The 16,761-nt window shown below is 46.0% G+C and overlaps 2 protein-coding genes across 5 annotated transcripts in view; one reads left to right on the forward strand and one right to left on the reverse strand.

Annotated features, from left to right (window-relative positions):
* Positions 1-6,907, reverse strand: part of Pask (PAS domain containing serine/threonine kinase) — a 32,278-nt gene extending 25,371 nt beyond the window's left edge. For 3 of the 4 annotated variants that reach the window (XM_031368489.1, XM_031368487.1, XM_031368485.1), the window contains exons 1-3: positions 6,416-6,610; positions 1,775-2,010; positions 128-363 (exon numbers count right to left, since the gene is read on the reverse strand). In XM_031368489.1, the coding sequence (XP_031224349.1) occupies positions 128-363; positions 1,775-1,961 (423 nt within the window). In that variant the 5' untranslated portion in view covers positions 1,962-2,010; positions 6,416-6,610. The other variant, XM_031368486.1, reaches the window with a different exon arrangement.
* Positions 6,908-7,398: 491 nt separating this feature from the next.
* Positions 7,399-16,761, forward strand: part of Ppp1r7 (protein phosphatase 1 regulatory subunit 7) — a 26,481-nt gene continuing 17,118 nt past the window's right edge. The window contains exons 1-3 of the mRNA XM_031368490.1: positions 7,399-7,613; positions 10,038-10,166; positions 14,529-14,584. Coding sequence (XP_031224350.1) covers positions 7,562-7,613; positions 10,038-10,166; positions 14,529-14,584 — 237 coding nt within the window. The 5' untranslated portion in view covers positions 7,399-7,561. The remainder of the gene's footprint in view (positions 7,614-10,037; positions 10,167-14,528; positions 14,585-16,761) is intronic.

Below are 16,761 nucleotides of genomic sequence, written 5' to 3' on the forward strand. Positions count from 1 at the left end.
TCTTTGCAATCAGATAGGTAAAAACATCTATTTTTCTAATTACACTTAAAACACCAATTCCTTTGTTGAAGAGACCAGGTCTGACAACTCTAGATCCATATGTTGAGCCTCAAACTACAGCAAATACCTCTGTGGTCTTGGCATCCACAGTAAAGACAGCCTTGTTGGGGTTGCACACAGGGGTGGAGAGCAGGGGTCCAGAGCACCCTGAAGCCAGGCCACGCAGCAAGGAGCAGCAGGACGTACTGCCCAGTGGCCCAGCTATAGGGTCAGCATACTCAGGTCCAGAAGCAAAGTGCAGCTTGCTTGTGCAGATGTTTTGGGCAGCCAATGATGAAAGGCAGTATGAGCTCCACCTGTCCTCTGTGAGGAAAGGATAGACAGAATATATTAGCTCTCAAATGGCTGCCAGAGCAGGCCTCCAAGACAGGGGGAACACGTGGCCTAAACAGGACTCAAGCATTTGCCTAACCCACAGTCTAAAGCACAGGCTTTGACTCAATGAGTCGCTCCAAAATAACCCTTAGAGGTTCAGTGGCATGGGTTAATATTCTCTGAAGTACAGACAGATCAAGGTGAACATTCTCTCTAGGTCATACTCTTAGGGCCTTGCCCTTTGCATCCAGAAAGCTCTTGCTTACAATGTCTCTTCTCAAATACTAGTCATCTCTAGCAACTGGCCTAGCCATTTCTTCCTGGGAAATGTCATACAATTCAAAGGCTACCTGTTGCCCACCCCTCTACCTGCTTCCTCCCATGGGCTCTGTCCTCAGCATTCTAAAGGAGTGAACCCTCAGTCTTCACCCATCAGAAGCACTGAGCTCCTCTTCAGCTAGCATCTCGCAGACCCCTCATCTATGCACCTGCATGCCTTCCCCTTCCTCTCACCAACAACTGATCCTTCCACCCTCCCATTACTAGGTACCCTGGAAAGATCAGTGAACTTTTGGCCTGTATGCCTGCCTCTAGCTCCAATCATCTCTAAGACTCAACTCCCAATGTCTCCCACACTGGTGTCTATTCTTCCTTAAAACCAAACACAAATGACCTGAGTCCTCACCACTCTCCTACTGGGCCTTTCTCCTTTCCCTTTTGTCCTTCATCTAGAATCTAGACTCTCTTAGAACATGGCCTCAGCCTAACCTTCCAAGGCCACACACTTACCCCAGCAGTGACCAAGCCAGTGCCCTCCTCACAACTCTACCTCTTACCCGTCCCCTGGGCAGCTTCCTGTGACATCTTCCTGAAACCAAGCTCCCATGTCAACACTGAAGCACAGATGCCTGGCTAGTGTCAGAGGAAGTAGCCTCCTGAAAGCTGTGCTTTCTGCTTTCAGCAGCACCAGCGGCTCTCTCCCAGGTCCAACACGCTGGCTGGGCCTCAATATCTGATGCCTCAGCAAGCTGCTCTCGTACTTCAAGACGGGATTCTACCACTTCCCTGTGCTCTGCTCTGCTCTGGCTCCTGGACAGTTGTCATCCTAAAGGACTTCCCTGCTTTCTAGACTATCCTCAGTTTCAAGCACGTACTTTGGCTGGTCCTCAATCCTCCCCCAACTCCAACCCTACCACTCTGTCACACAACACCACACAGGTTAGCTCTTCCCTACTGGCTAGAACCCAGGACCAGGGGGCATACCCCAGTATCTTGGAAGACAGCTCTGAAAACATAAGCCATCTTTTGGTCCAGGATAAAAGGAGCTCTCCAGGGGAGGAAATTGCCACTTGGTTTTCAGCTTACAAGGTTGATGCCCACAACATCACAAGGCAATTACCGGAGAGTGCCATTCGGCTCTGGCAGAGTCTGGAAAGCCCATTCTTCCTGCTCAGGTGTCTACGAGCTATGGAGAGTGGCTTGCTGGGCTCGAAGGTAGCATGGAAAGCTGGGCCTTCTTGAGCCAGAGGACTCCCAGACAAGCACTTCCAGTCCTCAGCAAAAACTGGTGGACCTCTGTCCTCCATGAAGAGCAGAGCAACGGGGCACCAACCTCCCGCCTCCGATAGCCCACACCTGGAAAACAAAGGGTGTATGATTAACATCTGCAGGACAGAGCAGGAAAGCAGTGCTGGCGTCCCGTCTACAGAGTGAGTGTCGTCAGCCCAATCTGGGCTACAGAAACTCTTTCAGAATAATACACACAAATGCAAGAAGGAAAGTGAGAAAGAAACAGAATGCAATGGGGGGGGGGGCGCCAGAGAAAGCAGGAAATGCAGGTTCACAGGTGTGGAAATGTTCCTAGGCCAAGGTCTTAAGGATGCCATAAGAACCAGCCACTCACAGAGCACCGAGGCATATAACAAAAGCAAGACCACCTCCAGAGACAGGACAGGTTGGGAGGTGTGGTATTTTCAACTCCTTATTCTAAATGTAGACTCAAAAACAAATATTAGAAAAAAATACAGAAAATGCCCATTGCCCTGACCGAGTCTCTAAGTGACAACACATCTCAGAGCTACAATACAGTGTCACACTAACTAGGGAACTAACTGGAATATCACAGATGTTGACCTTACTGTGTGAATGCTGAGTTCCTAGAGACTTGTCCCATGTGCTCACTCCCATGACTTCCCACAGTGGAAATACGGAGTGGCCCCATGAATCTTATTGGCAAGAATGGCAACCCTAAGTGTATAGTTACTAGTTATCGAAGCTTAAGGCCACTCCACAATCAGCCACTAAAAGAAAGTATTCTCTGCCAGGAAAAGGCAAGGCCCACCTAGTAATTCAGTAATTAATAAAGACAAAAACACACAGTGGGGCCAGCATCAGGACTAATGGCTGGATTTTCTCATGACACAGGGAAACCACAGGGCCAAGATATGCCCACCTTAAGCATGAGCTACCTTCCAAAACAGAATAGTTTATGAACAAACAATCTAGATCACGCTTCTGAGGTCCACACACACCTTTTTCAATATAGGATCCCCATACTAGCAATGTTGAGGTCCACGGTGTGAAGGCAGTCTTTGTATTGTTCAATTATCAATTCTGTACAGGCAGAGAGGTGAGAACTGACCAGATTTGGGTATTGTTAATCTTATGGCTCATCATGTGCCTCAGCGTTTTGTAAACATACACCTTCCTCACTCACTGATTGGTTTAATAAAGACCTGATGGCCAATAGCTAGGCAAGAAGGGAAGGGTGGACTTCGGGGCTGAGAGACAGTCGCTGAGTGAAAAGCAGAGGCTGTGAGATTTGGCTAGTCAGACGTGGAGGAGATGAGACATATCAGAGACCACGTGGCCTTCATTAGTCCAGTTTAATTAAGTTAGATGAGCTAGCTGGGAGGTAGTCTAAGCTAAGGCCTAATCTATAAGAAACATTAACTTTGAGTCTCTGTGTCGTTACTCATCCACTGGCAGGTCCAAGAAGTCCTGTTATACTAGCATACCTGAGAATTAACTGAGAAGCTGCTTTACAAGGAAGGTCAAGCTTGGATAAGCAGGGCTGGTCCTTTCCCAACGCAGGACACAACTGTTACCCCTAGGAAGGGACAGACACCTACTCTTATAAACCACCAGAACTGCCAGGTGGCACGTGCTTTTAATCCCAGCACTCTGGAAGAGGCAAAGGCAGGAGAATCTCTGTGAGTTCAAGGCCATCCTGGTCAACAGAACAAGTTTCAGGAGAGCCAGGGCTACACAAGAAACCCTGTCTCAAGGAAAAAAAGAAAACAAAAACAAAATCCCAAGAACCTTGTAGAGAGCTCCTAGGAGCCCAGCTAAGTATGGTGATGTGATTCTCCTCTGCAATCCCAGCACTTGAGAGGTGGAGCAAACGGGTCAGAAATACAAGACCATCCTCAGTTGTATAGTAAAAGCTCAAGGATAGCCAGGGATTCCCAGCGTCAAAAAAGAACAAGATAGTTGTCTACAAGATGATCCCAGTGAAGTGCCTGATATATACTCATGAGACTATAGGCCTTAGTCAATTGCTCCTGAGCACAGCAGGGCAGGGCCCCTTACACACCAAGAACAAAATGCTGATATTACAAAATGCCATGAAGCTACATAAAGTAAATAAATGGGCAACAGGACATGGACAATTTCAGAAGCAGACATGGGAAACCCATAAGGTCTCCCCCAGCACTGATGAAGCTAACATGGCCTTCAATATAATGGACAGTGAAGAGAACGGCAACTCACACCCCACAGCACTCCTGCAGGATTCCAAGAGCCAAGTCAGGAGCAAAACTCAATGGCTCGTAACTAGGATTTCTACTTGGAGTGAAACTGCTTCCTATGTCCTCCTATATACAAAGATTATTTCTGGGGAATTTAAAAACAGAAATGAAAAGTTTAAGAAATTGGCAGGGCCAACAAGATGGCTCAGCAGGTAAATGTGCTTGTCGTGGAAGCCTGATAACCTGAGCTTCATCCTTTAGAAACTATGTAAAGATAGAAAGGGAAGCGAACCCCAGAAAGTTTTCTCTGACCTCCCTTTGTGTACCTACTTACAAAGGTGTACACACAGACATATAAACAGACACACTCACACAAACCATAGACACACACAATAACCACAAAATTCAAATATAAATAAGTGAACTTTGATCCTGCAAATACAAAAGAAAAGGCCAAGGCTCGGACCACAGTCTGAGCAACCCATGTGTTTTGTAACAACCAGTGCTCACCAAGAATGTCATTCTGTACATCTCTGAGACGGGTGAAGGGAGGAAGACTTCCAAAAGGTGAAAGTGACATGAACTGAAATCAGAGGCGAGCAATCCTACAACCCCTAAAGCAGCCAGGGACTCAAAGAGCCATTGTGACCCCAACTCTATAAAACCATTCCGTCCTAGTAATCTCAAAAGCAAAGAATTTGAAACACAGGCTCAAAGTTCTTCAAAGTTACCATCTATCAAATGCACTCTCTTCAAACCAACTGAAAAGAGAAGCTACCTTTCCGAGAGGCTACACTGTAGGGACTAGCCTACAAAAATCCATGCCCATAAACACTAAGATACACAAGGACTAGTCCAGACCAGCATGGTTCAAAACAGTAAAGGCTGGGAAACTAGACAGGTAGAAAGCCAGTAGGCAAGAAGAGAAGAGAAGGAAGGAAAGAGGGAAAACAGTCAAAAAGAAAATATTACTTAAATACTCATCAAGAAGAAAGTTCTGGTGCAATCAGCAGTGAGAACGAAGGAATTGTGTACAAGAACCAATCCTAGCAGTATAGAGGGGAAAACCTTCAAATACAAAAGGTTATCCACAGCAAGATTCCTTTAATATATTAAAAAAAAATCTAAATACACTGCTTAAAAATACAACATCCAGGATAAGAGTCCAACAAGACTGAAGACCCATACTTCAGGCAGACAGTTCCCTGGAGTCTGGCAGAGCACTAAACTTAGGAGGAAATGACACAGCCTCCTACTTCCTAAGTTAGTTAGTGGGTTCAAATGTGTAGTTTTAACTGTTTAAATACGTGTGTGTGTGTGTGTGTGTGTGTGTGTGAAGGGGGGAGAGGCATGCATGTTCCGCAGAAAACCACTTTCAGGAGTCACATCTCTCTTTCTACCCTGTGGGTCCCAAATTGTCACACCTTAGCAGCAAGTGTCTTTACCAGCTGAGCCATAATGCTGGGCCCAAACTGTAGGGCTTTGTTTCCCTTTTGTTTGTTTGTTTGTTTGTTTTTGAGGCAAGGTCTCCAGAGGCACTGAAAGTGCTAGGAAGACAGGAAGACACCATCAACCTGACAACCGGTATTTTTGCGTACTTTAAACCCAGAGCTAGCCACCTGTTAGGCAATCCTTCCACCACTGACTGATATTTGCCTTCACTATTCTGCATCTTACATACACAGGCACATGCACTCGGTATGATCCTAGAAAGCAACAGCTCATTATGAAATAAAAGATGAGTACCTACATAGTGTTCAAGGCTACACCACCAGACTCAAACAAAATAAAGACGGGCAGGGGATAGACGTTTCCAAGTAGTGCGTTTTAATGTCAAAGATGTATGTACATCTTCTCTAGGTATCTAAATGCACTAACTGCTGCTACTCAAACAATGATACGATCATACTGTGGTTTTTCTACTTTTAAAACTAATCTATAAACAAGATTAGGACAACTAATTATGGCTTCTAAATACACTGCCAATGTCATAAACATTGTTCCTTAGAACTTGTATAACTTCAGAATATATTGTTACGAAATCTTAATTTATATAAAAACTACCATTCTTCAAACTAAACTGTCAACGCTACAAATTTTTTAATCTTAAAAGTAATTACAGGAACTGGGTGGTTCCCTGTGCTAAAAAGTTCTTGCTATGCAAACATGAGGACCTGAGTTTAAGTCTTTAACCACATATAAAGCCAGGCATGGCTGCACGTAACTGCAATCCCAGCACTAGCTGGTGAAGATAAGTGAATCCACGGAGCTCACGGGCCCGCTAGTCTAACCTTAAAGCAAAGCTTCCAGTTCAGTCAGAGGCTTTTGGGCGCTGGCGGCTCCCGAGCGCGGGTCAAACGGCCGGAACCCGCCACCACCCCGGGGTCGCGGCTGGGCGGAGGGAGTGCGAGCGCGCGAGGAAAGGGTCAGAGCCACGCCGCAGCAGCGCGGAACCAAGCCACACCGCCACCTGGAGCTTTCCCGAAGGCTGGTGTCTCACCTAAACCCGGCGCTAGTCTCAGTCGAGTTCGCAACGTGACGATCCGCGCGCTTCTGGCCCACCGACCAATCGCAGAACGACTTAGGCAGTGAAACAAGGGGTCAGGAACCAATCAGACACCTCGGTGGGCGGGCCTCAGGGAAGGCAAGCTGTGAGCGCGCGCAAACGGTTGCTAGGGACGCACCGGACGCCCACTACAGAGCCTCGGAGGAGCCAAAAGACACCGGTTTCTTCGCGCCCCCTCCATTCCCACTCCCCACGCCAAGCGGACTGCAGTTTACTCCTAAAGCGGAAACGAGGACGGTGAGCGACGTGCGGCCCTTCTTTCGGCGGCCACATTCTCAAGGCGAGGACGGTGAGCAGAAGCGGACGACACAGTGGTTCGCCGTGGACTGGAGGCGGCGAACGTGAGCCCCAGAACCGGACCGCGGCCTCTCCCGCCTTCTCCAAGCATCCACTAAAGGCGGCCTGTGGCACCGGTATATCAGCGCGCAGGCGCAGAATAAACTGGTTTCTCTCGCCTACCGGCTCACCGTGCAGGCAGACACCCAGCTGTGAGGCTCCCGAAGTCGGGGTGCAAGTCTAATCTTCACCTGTGACCTGTAGAGCTCTCCTGGCCGCAGTACCTCTACGCCTCCGAAGTTGGCACAGTGACTTGAGCGAATCCGCAAGCCTGAAGTGTCTCCCATGCTGCCTGATGACTTGCCGGGATCTCCACTTTGGTCTTGCTCGCCTAGACTCTACTCATTCATCAAACCCCTAACCGAGGTAGAACCGGGGCCTGCGGGAACTACAATTCCCGTGAAACACTGCGTCCACGCAAGCGTGTCAGCTCGCGCTTCTATACTTTGTTCTATTGGCTGGCCGATTGGACCAGGAATCCTGATTGGCCCATGGCCTGAGGCCACAGATTCCGGAAAGGGGAAGAGCAGCCAATATGGCGGCGGAGCGCGGCGCGGGGCAGCAACAGTCGCAGGAGATGATGGAGGGTGAGCGGCCCCTGTGGGCGACCGGGGACCGGCGAGCCGGGGGCTGGGCGGGCACGGCTTCTTGCTGGATCAGAATTCGGCCTCCAGCCTCCGGCCACAGCCACGGAGCTCTGACACCTGCCAACATGGCTGGATAGAGCCGGGGAGGCTCGGAGCCCGGGAGTCCCGGCCCGAGGGCGGCAGCGGCCAGAAGGACCAGACCCCGGGGAACAACGTGGCGCGAGCCCGCCCAGGGGGTTGGCAAGGAAGCCGTGGCTATAGGAACCTAGTCTTAAAACTCCGAGGTTGACAGGGAGGGGGCAGGGAACCGTGCTCCGTCAACTCACTGGGAAACTGAGGCTTCAGGCGTGGGGACCTGCAAAGTCCACAGTTTGTTCACGCGGCATGGATGGAAAAAAGTCTGCTCTAGAAGCGAATGGGTTGTGGCAGAGGGACGGGTAAAAAGGAGCTCCGGAGATTGAGTGTACAAGGCGTTGTCTTATTTTCTAGGCATTCAGTCTAGACTATGTTCAACTTTCTTCCTTTTTTTTTCACTGTGTTGGATTTATGTCATCATATATATGTAAATATATATGTTACACGTGTGCATGCTTTTGTATACAGTTGTGTAGATACATGGTCAATACATGCGTGCATAAACGTGCGTTAGTGTATACACACAGACTTGTACATATGTACATGTACTTTAACCCTACCCATTGTAGCATTAGGCGAATTTTAAATGCCTTTGAAAGACTCCGCTATTTTGGTAGGGGTTATTCACTTCTGGAAGATCACTCAGTTTTCTGGGAGGAGTGCTAGGAAAGAGCAAGGGACGGGGATGTGGAAGAAAGAACCAGTGAGTTTGAGAACAGTGGTGCTGCCCTGAGATGGGCCCTGAAAACTCACAGACTGGGGTCGGATGGAAAGCTGGGGGGTTGGGGGGAGAAACATCATTCCAGAGAAAGGAAACCCAGTCAAAAGCAAAGGAGTGTGGAAAAGTGGCCTAAATTAACAGTCATGCAATAGGGGTTGAGAAGAGCCAGCAAGAAAAGCTCTTAGAGACTTGGAGGAGTCTCGCTAGAGGTCTTTTGTCTTTAACCTTTGAGTAGTTCCTAAATAAGGAAATGCTTCTTCCTATGCCCCTCTTCCCTCCTCCAGTCCACCTCTCCCCTCCATCCTCGGTAAAGGGCGAAGATGCAAGCCAAGCTTTTTCTCTCTTCCACTCCCACACATGTCACTACCAGCTGACACTTAGGTTTCTAAGGCCCTATGTCTTTTTGGAGATTTTTTTGTGGCATTTTTGGCTTGGTTTGCTTTTGGCTTGGCTTGGCTTGGGTTTGTTGTCGTGGTTTTGGTTTGTCTTTTGTTTTTTAGGACAGGTTCTCACCGTTTCCTCAGCTGGCCTGTGTAGACCAGGCTGAGCGTTTTGCTACCTTCTCTGTCACTGCTCATACTGTAGCTCAAACCTTCATCGTGTTGATGGATTTCATTGCCTTTTGCTAGCCTATTCTACCCATAGCCTTACAGTCACATTCTTGCACCCTGTCCCAGGCTCTGGAACCTCTCTCCTGCCCTGAGGATAGAGGCACAGGGAAGGTAGAAACTCTGTAACACAGAACCTAGTTTCCCTAACCCGAGATCACACACTGTAAGGTACCTCTTGGTAACCCATATATTCTCCTACGTGTCATATGCATAAACTACTTTTGCGCCCTTTCTCATTTGGTCCTGACAGGGGGAGGTACTCTACTACTTCTCTACAGAGGTGAATATTGAGGTTTAGAAAGGGAGATCATTTGCCAAAGCCACATTTCATTGTTGCTTTGTTCATAACTCAAAAATGTTGTTTTATTTACTCCAAAAACCTTTGCATTATTAACTCTGTCCTGTGGTTGTTTAACACCAGCAGTTTACCTGGGGCATCTGCCATTTTTGAGATGTTCTTGTTTTCATTCACTCTGCCCACAGTCTGATCTTAGCTAGTCTTGATTTTTTTTGGAATGTGGGCCTGAAAATTGAACCAGTTTTCTTGGCCAAATGGATAGTGAAACATCAGTGAAGGTATCAGCAAAAGGGTCACAGTGAGACGTGAGACGTAAGAAGGGTCATAACACCAGCTGTGAGAGCCTCCTGGAAGGTACTTCAGTATCTGGTGTCATTAGTCTTTCCAATCGTAGATGATCCAGATTTCAGAATACTTGTCAATTCTTTACAGTTTCTTAGAGGGGAAGGATGCCATGTTAATTGTCTCCATGGCCTCCCAGTTCCTGTCTCTGTATCTTAAATACTTTTGGATGTAGAAGATGTTCAGTGTTCCTAAACTAAATTCAACTGTTTTAGAAAAAGAGCCTTGCTGACTTACAAGTGTTGTTACTCTCTTCTGTGTTCCTCAAAGTGTCACATGAAGTAGATGTGAATTGTCACTAATATGTGTGGGTTCAGTTGACAGGCGGGTTGAATCTGAAGAATCTGGTGATGAGGAGGGGAAGAAGCACGGTGGCCGCCTCGTGGCGGACCTCAGCGAGCAGAGCCTGAAGGATGGATTAGAACGGGGCGCAGAAGACCCCGAAGGTACTGGGTTTAGTTAACCTTGAACTCATTCAATGCGAGAAGTGTGCTGTTGAAGACTGCTGCTGCTTCGCACATGATGTCTCCTCACAGCAGTGGTTGTGTTCCTCAAAGGGCCTCTGTAGATTGGGAAGCGGGTATGCTGGCAGAGGGCAGCCTGCTCTCTGGGGTGCTGCCTCAGCAAATGACTGAATTATGTTTATGAGTACAGTGGGTCCATTTCTGCTGAAGGAATAGTTCCACTACTGAAGTGTGTTACCTAAAATAGAGCCAGAAAATGACTTTTTAACCCTTTCCTCGGAAAGCAAAATTTGAAGAGAGCATGGTGATGTGTACTGCCACAGTGACAAGCAATCATTTCTGATCCAACCTCAAACATTTCTTCTTCGAGACAGGGTCTCACTTTGTGGTTACTCTTGAAACCATTATATAGACCAGGCAGGCCTCGAACTCAGAGATCTGCCTGCTTCTGCCTCCTGAATGTAGGATTGAGGGTGTGTGTCACCATGCCCACATCCACCTCAACATTTACACAGGCCTGAGAATCCCCATCACAAGTACAGATGTTAGGATAGTCGCTCCATTTGGAACTGAACAACTTCCTATGGCAGTTTTATACACTCCTTAGTAATGGCCTGTGCTTATGTGTTTGCTTAGAAAATTCATTTCCATGGAAAACAGTGAAGAAAACATATGAACACAGAAAATTGTACCAGCTGAATTGTTAGGTTCGTGGGGAGATGCAAATTTCTAAGTATCATGCATCTTAAAATAATGGCATTTAATTTTAAAATGAGTATTTGGTTTTACCTGCTTAAAAAGAAAAGTCATTAGCATTGTTGAGGATCTCTCTTAACAGGCGTGAGAGGAAACTCTGCCTCTTACATTTTTCAGATCTGTATGGATTTATCAGGTATTCATAATTATGCGTTACCTTTATAAAAATAAATTTGAAAAAACATCGCTCCTTTTTAAAATAGCATTATGCACTGTGTGCCAGCAAAGATGATTTGTAACTATGGTAACCAAATTTTAAGGCAAAAGAAGATTACCACAAAAGTACCTTCCACAATTAGTTTGGAACTTCAGAGCTGATGTCTGGAGGTGATGTGGGTGGATAAAGGAAACAGGCTCTGTCACCATTTGACAGTCACGGAAGGGCTGAGATCTGTGCCACTGAAATATTAGGCAAGGCTAGAAGACTTGGAAGTTAGAACAGTATAGTCCTGTGCTTTGTTTCCTGGCTAGCAATGTTATTTTGATGGGACATTATCATTGTAAGAGGACTCTAATGTGTGATAGATGAGGAGAGTAAAAGCCCTATGCCAGCCAGAGAGCCCTACTGCAAGGCAGGCCAATTGGACTAGAGCCCAGTGTATTTAAAGTCCACCATTACCTCTAGATAACTAGAACATGTAGTAATTCTCTGGGAATGTGAATTTCTAGTCCTTAGAGAAACTGGAACTGCACGTACTTATTTTTACCTAAGCCTCAGCAAAACACATTAAATATGTCCATTATTACCTTCCTATATGTCTTAACCTTGTGTGTGTGTGTGTGTGTACCTGTTAACATTTGTGAAGTGAACCAGGTGGTGGTGGTGCACGCCTTTAATCCCAGCACTTGGGAGGCAGAGGAAGGTGGATTTCTGAGTTCGAGGCCAGCCTGGTCTACAGAGTGAGTTCCAGGACAGCCAGGGCTACACAGAGAAACCCTGTCTCAAAAAACCAAAAAAAAAAAAAAAATGTGAAGTGTATGTGCATGCAGGCATGTATGTGAGCATGTGTGCATGTAGGTGACAGGAGACAGTCTCAGGTGTTGTCCTTTGACACTGTTTACTGTGGCTCTTACTGGCCTGGAAATTGCCATTAGGCTGAACTGACTGCAGCAAGCCAGCATGTGTCATCTTCTCGGGTGCTGGGATCACAGGTGCAGCACTCTGCTCAGCGTTTTCCTGTGGCTCCCAAAGCTCAAACTCGGGTCCTGTGCTTGTCCAAACACCAGTTTTGTTTGTTTGTTTGTTTGTTTTTTAGTGCTAGGGATTGAACCCAGGGCCTTAATACTCTACAGCTGACTTACGTCCCCAGCCCCCTCGTCTGAAAAAACACAACTGTGATGCACTCAGAAGTTCCAGTTAGTAACCTTGCTCTGGGTTAAGCTGGTATGGCAACAGGAAGCTTTGGGCTGTGGACCACATATTCTGAGGAGCCTCGAATAGCCTGGCCCCAGTTCCACTGCCAATTGTGCCTACATGGAATCTTAGAGTATCTAACTTGGACGGCAGTGACCTGGCTACCTTGCCTTTATTGTAATGCCTCTCCTTCAACAACTTCTGAGCTTGTGGACAGTGAGCCACTGCTATCTTTTGAGACTAAGGGGACTCTTGTAATGTCTTCTTGGTTTTATCTAGTTCCTTTTATTTAACACCAGATTGGTCAGTATCCTATAGATTATGGGTAAACTATAGAAAACAACACATTTTAATTGGGTGCTGTTGATTATTGTAGAAAAGGCATCATGGAAAGTCGGGGAATTGAATTCAGCCTTGTAATGTCAGTTCTTCTTTGTTAAGCTGGTCCCTTGCTGCATGTTCCTCTTTAAGACCTGCAATGAAGAAGCAAGCTGGCTTCTAATAGTCTGCTAATGTTTGGAGGAGCCAACATGGACTGATGTGTAAGGATGTGTGATGTGTGAAGGGTGTGTAAGCTACCTCCACTGCAGATGCAAGTGCTTGTTTGCCGTAAGGAGAAAGGGGGCTAGGGAAAAGTAGTAATAAGTGATAAGTTCAGGGAAAGAGGGAGAGAGAGAGAGAATCAAGAGAGAGAAGAGTGTGGACACATATCTTCTGGGACAGAATGAAAAGTTTAGTCTCAAAAAAAATTAAAAAAAAAAAAGCAGCCTGTTTCCTTCCTACACAAAGTTTCCAGATTAAAAAGGATCCTAAGAAAGACACTATATAAAGCCATGAAGCTAGCTGTGGTGGCACATATCTGCCATCCCAGCATGTGGGGTCTAAATCAGGAGAGTTAGAACCTCAAGCACTGGAGAAAGCTTGATTTTTCTAAGAGCGCTGGCCGCTCTTCCAGAGGATGGGGGTTCAATTCCCAGCACCTGTGTCAGATTACAACCATCTGTAACTCTTAATTCCAAGGAAGCTAACACTCTTCTCACCTCTACTGGCCTTATAAGTGGTGGAAAGGCACATATGTAGACAAAACATAGAATAAATATAAAAAGTAAATATGCACATAAAATCAATATTAAAAAAGTCCAAGACCACCGTGGTGGTGTACTCCTTTAATCCCAGCACTTGGGAGGCAGAGGCAGGTGGATTTTTGAGTTCAAAGCCAGCTTGGTCTACAGAGTGAGTTCCAGGACAGCCAAGGCTACACAGAGAAACCCTATCTCAAAAAAAGTCCAAGACCTGAGCTACACAATGAGACCCTGTCTAGAAGGGGGAAGAGGAACAGGAATCTAGTCAAAATAGATAGCTTTATTTGGATACCAATTGGTGCAAACTAAGGAAAAAATTATAAGACTACTGGGAATAGTGGGTAACACTTGGATAGTGGTGGGAGAAGCGCTGTTATTCTCAAATTGTTACGAGGAATGTATACACATGTATTTGCATTTAGTTCTTTCAACATCATAATCAGGTTCTGATGAAATGAAACTGAGAGGCTTGTCATATGAGGCTCTTCACTGTGGCAGGAAGCAGTTTATATCTGGCTCTTAGGGGTGGATAGTCTCAGGATATCCAAATGGGCTTCTCTGCTGGAATTAGTTCACCAGGCTTCCAGTTGAGAAGTACACTTAAATTATTCACTGAAGCATTTGATCCTGGCTGTTGAGCTGTACTTCATTTTGCTTCCCTCTCTGTCAGAGAAGCATCTGTAGATGCTGGGCCACTTTCCAAAGCAATAAAAGGCACATCCGAGAACATGTAATATACCCAGCATGCTCTGATTCAAGTGGCCTGATTTATTGCCACAAACAAAAGGAAAGTATTCACATGTGCAGTAGGCTGCTGGCAGCACACACTCCAGGGATTCCAAGAAGGGGGCAGCCGTGATAGGGACATGTTCCCAGCAGTGACTAGGCTTGACCAAGTTCACCAAGACTCTGTCTGGCAGCTGCTCTCCTCTCCCACCAGGGGCATCCAGCTGCATTGGGATTCTTGGGAGATTCAGAGGCTCACATGGACATTTGGAGCCTTTGCTGTCATCCTTCTCATCTCTAGTGTCCCAGCATTGGAATTAGCCCGACTTCTCCAGTCCTAGGACAGAATGCCAACTCTACCTACTGAAACCTGTGGCCACTGCCTCATAGAAACAGAGTTCTTTTTCTTTCTTTCTTTCTTTTTAGAGGAGCATGAGCTGGCAGTAGACATGGAAACCATCAGCCTGGACCGAGATGCAGAGGTAACGCTGCCCGCCTGACCAAGTCTCAGGGGCATGGCTACAGAGCGTTCTAACCATCAGCTAACCAGGGGGTGTGGCTACAGAGGGCTCTAACCATCAGCTAACCATCCTTTATAGAGGTGACAAATCAGTAATTACAGAGATCACCCAAGCCTCCCTTGATTGTGTTGATTTCTTATATTTTTACTGTTTTTAATACCAGCAGTTGAAATCTATTTCTGCTTAGCCGGTGAGAACTGTATGGTAGATGAAATGCTTTTGACTCATAAGTTAGTTACATTGAGAGTCCAGCAATCATGTTGACGGTAGGATCCTCACAAACCCTAGTTTTGGGAAAAGTGTGTGTGTGTCTCCAGTTGCTATGGGATTAAATTCAGACTGACTGCTACACTAGGTCTGTTTTGTATAAGACTAACACACTAAATCACAGCTAAACCAAAGAGTGTTTGCCTGTTGACTTCCATTGTGTCATTGTCACCTGCCAGTCCTGAGTGGATGTGTCCCATCCTCTCCCTTGCCTCCCCACGTGGAACTTGCCACGGACCGGGGTTTCTTGCGGGGTCCCTTATTCCGCGGGACGATGGGTTCTGGCCAGGTGGGCACAGGATTCGGCTTTGACAAACAGACTACACACGGGTGGTGTAAAATCTGAGTGTATTTCTTTAAAAATGACATGAGGCTTTTACAATCATTGCAAAAGAGAAATGAAAAATCTGGCAGCTCAACAGTTGAGGTACCTCTGAGGCTATCTGAAACATACTGGGTCTAAAGCAGCAGCTATCTCCTCTGAACTGGTGCTGCATCCCCCGGGCCCAAATGGCCTGGGCCCGGGGGAACTGAGATACATGAATCTGAGTCTCAGCCCATCTAAGTTTTAGTGCTGGTCCTGCATGTGAGTCCAAGTCCTTCTTCCCCCAGTCCTAGTGCTAGACTGAAGTCATGTAAGGACCCTCACACACCAAGGTCAGCAGGGTCTGGTAGTTAGATGTGAAGCAGGAGGAAGAGGGGTAGAGCCCCTGTTGAGGTATTCTTATGCTAATTCTCTGGTTCGAGTGAGGGAAACCTTTCAATTACTCTCTAGTACTTAAAACATTAAACTAGGATAGTTGGAAACCTTGTGTAGGCCAGGAGACAATGCCCAATCTTAACCATTTACAAATCATTACTTGGGGTAGCTTTATGCCTAATTATGAGGCCGTGTTGATGATTGGAGAGACTAATCTGAAACACGCCTGAGTTAGGGGATATACCAGCGACTAGTCTGAAATCTAGGAGGCACAGAACTCCCTTTGGATTCTTATTGCCTCTTATCCTTTATCAGGATTTTATCCCCGATATTATGGATGTGACTGGAGTAGACGAGTGTGCATGGCATTTCCCCCTTTTTTTATTATTTTTTAAGCAAAGTTCCAGAAGGTCTTTCTTCATCATGGCTAGAGATCTAAAATGTCAATTAATAATAGCAAGTAAGATCATATATTGAACCCAGTCTAAGGGATTCATTGTGCTTAGATTGTTTTTTAAATCTCTGGCCAATTCATCAATGTTCCAAGTATCTAAAAGACTTCTGTTAATATCTGAAATTTCTGCCTTCAATTGTTCTATATCGTAAGAAATATCTGTATCTTTCTACACTCTCTGTAAATGGGCCTTAGTTTACTGAAATGATGTATGACAGTTAGTGGCTAACCTAACTTTCAAACAACATAGCATATAGATAAGAGACACAAGAAAAATTCACATTAGCAGCAATAAGTCCAAACAAATTTGGTTGAATAGCAGTAGTGTTAGCGGTTCTTGTTGTAGTTTCTGGTGGATGTCTGCTTCTCTTGTTCTCTCTCCTCTTCTCAGCAAGTCTGTGTGAGCAGATGTAGGGCTGCTTGGACCAGTCTTTTCGGGATCTAAGGAATTGGGGATTCTTCATTCTGTGGAAAAAACATAATACACCCTCTTCTCGAGGTGATTAAGACATCTGGGCCTTTTTAGGCTCCAGTAAAAAAGATTATTTCATTTTACCTAGGCATAATTATGCCTGGTTGTAGGGTGCCATACTTGGCATCCGAATTTAGAATTTCTTTAAAAATAAAAAGAATGATGTAAATAATGTGTACAGAGATACAACTCTCTTTTATCTGTTTTTAAACAGAGTGCAATGTGCATGTTCAACAATTACTTGT

The sequence above is a fragment of the Mastomys coucha genome, unplaced genomic scaffold, assembly GCF_008632895.1.
Source record: "Mastomys coucha isolate ucsf_1 unplaced genomic scaffold, UCSF_Mcou_1 pScaffold14, whole genome shotgun sequence".
NCBI classification, from domain to species: domain Eukaryota; kingdom Metazoa; phylum Chordata; class Mammalia; order Rodentia; family Muridae; genus Mastomys; species Mastomys coucha.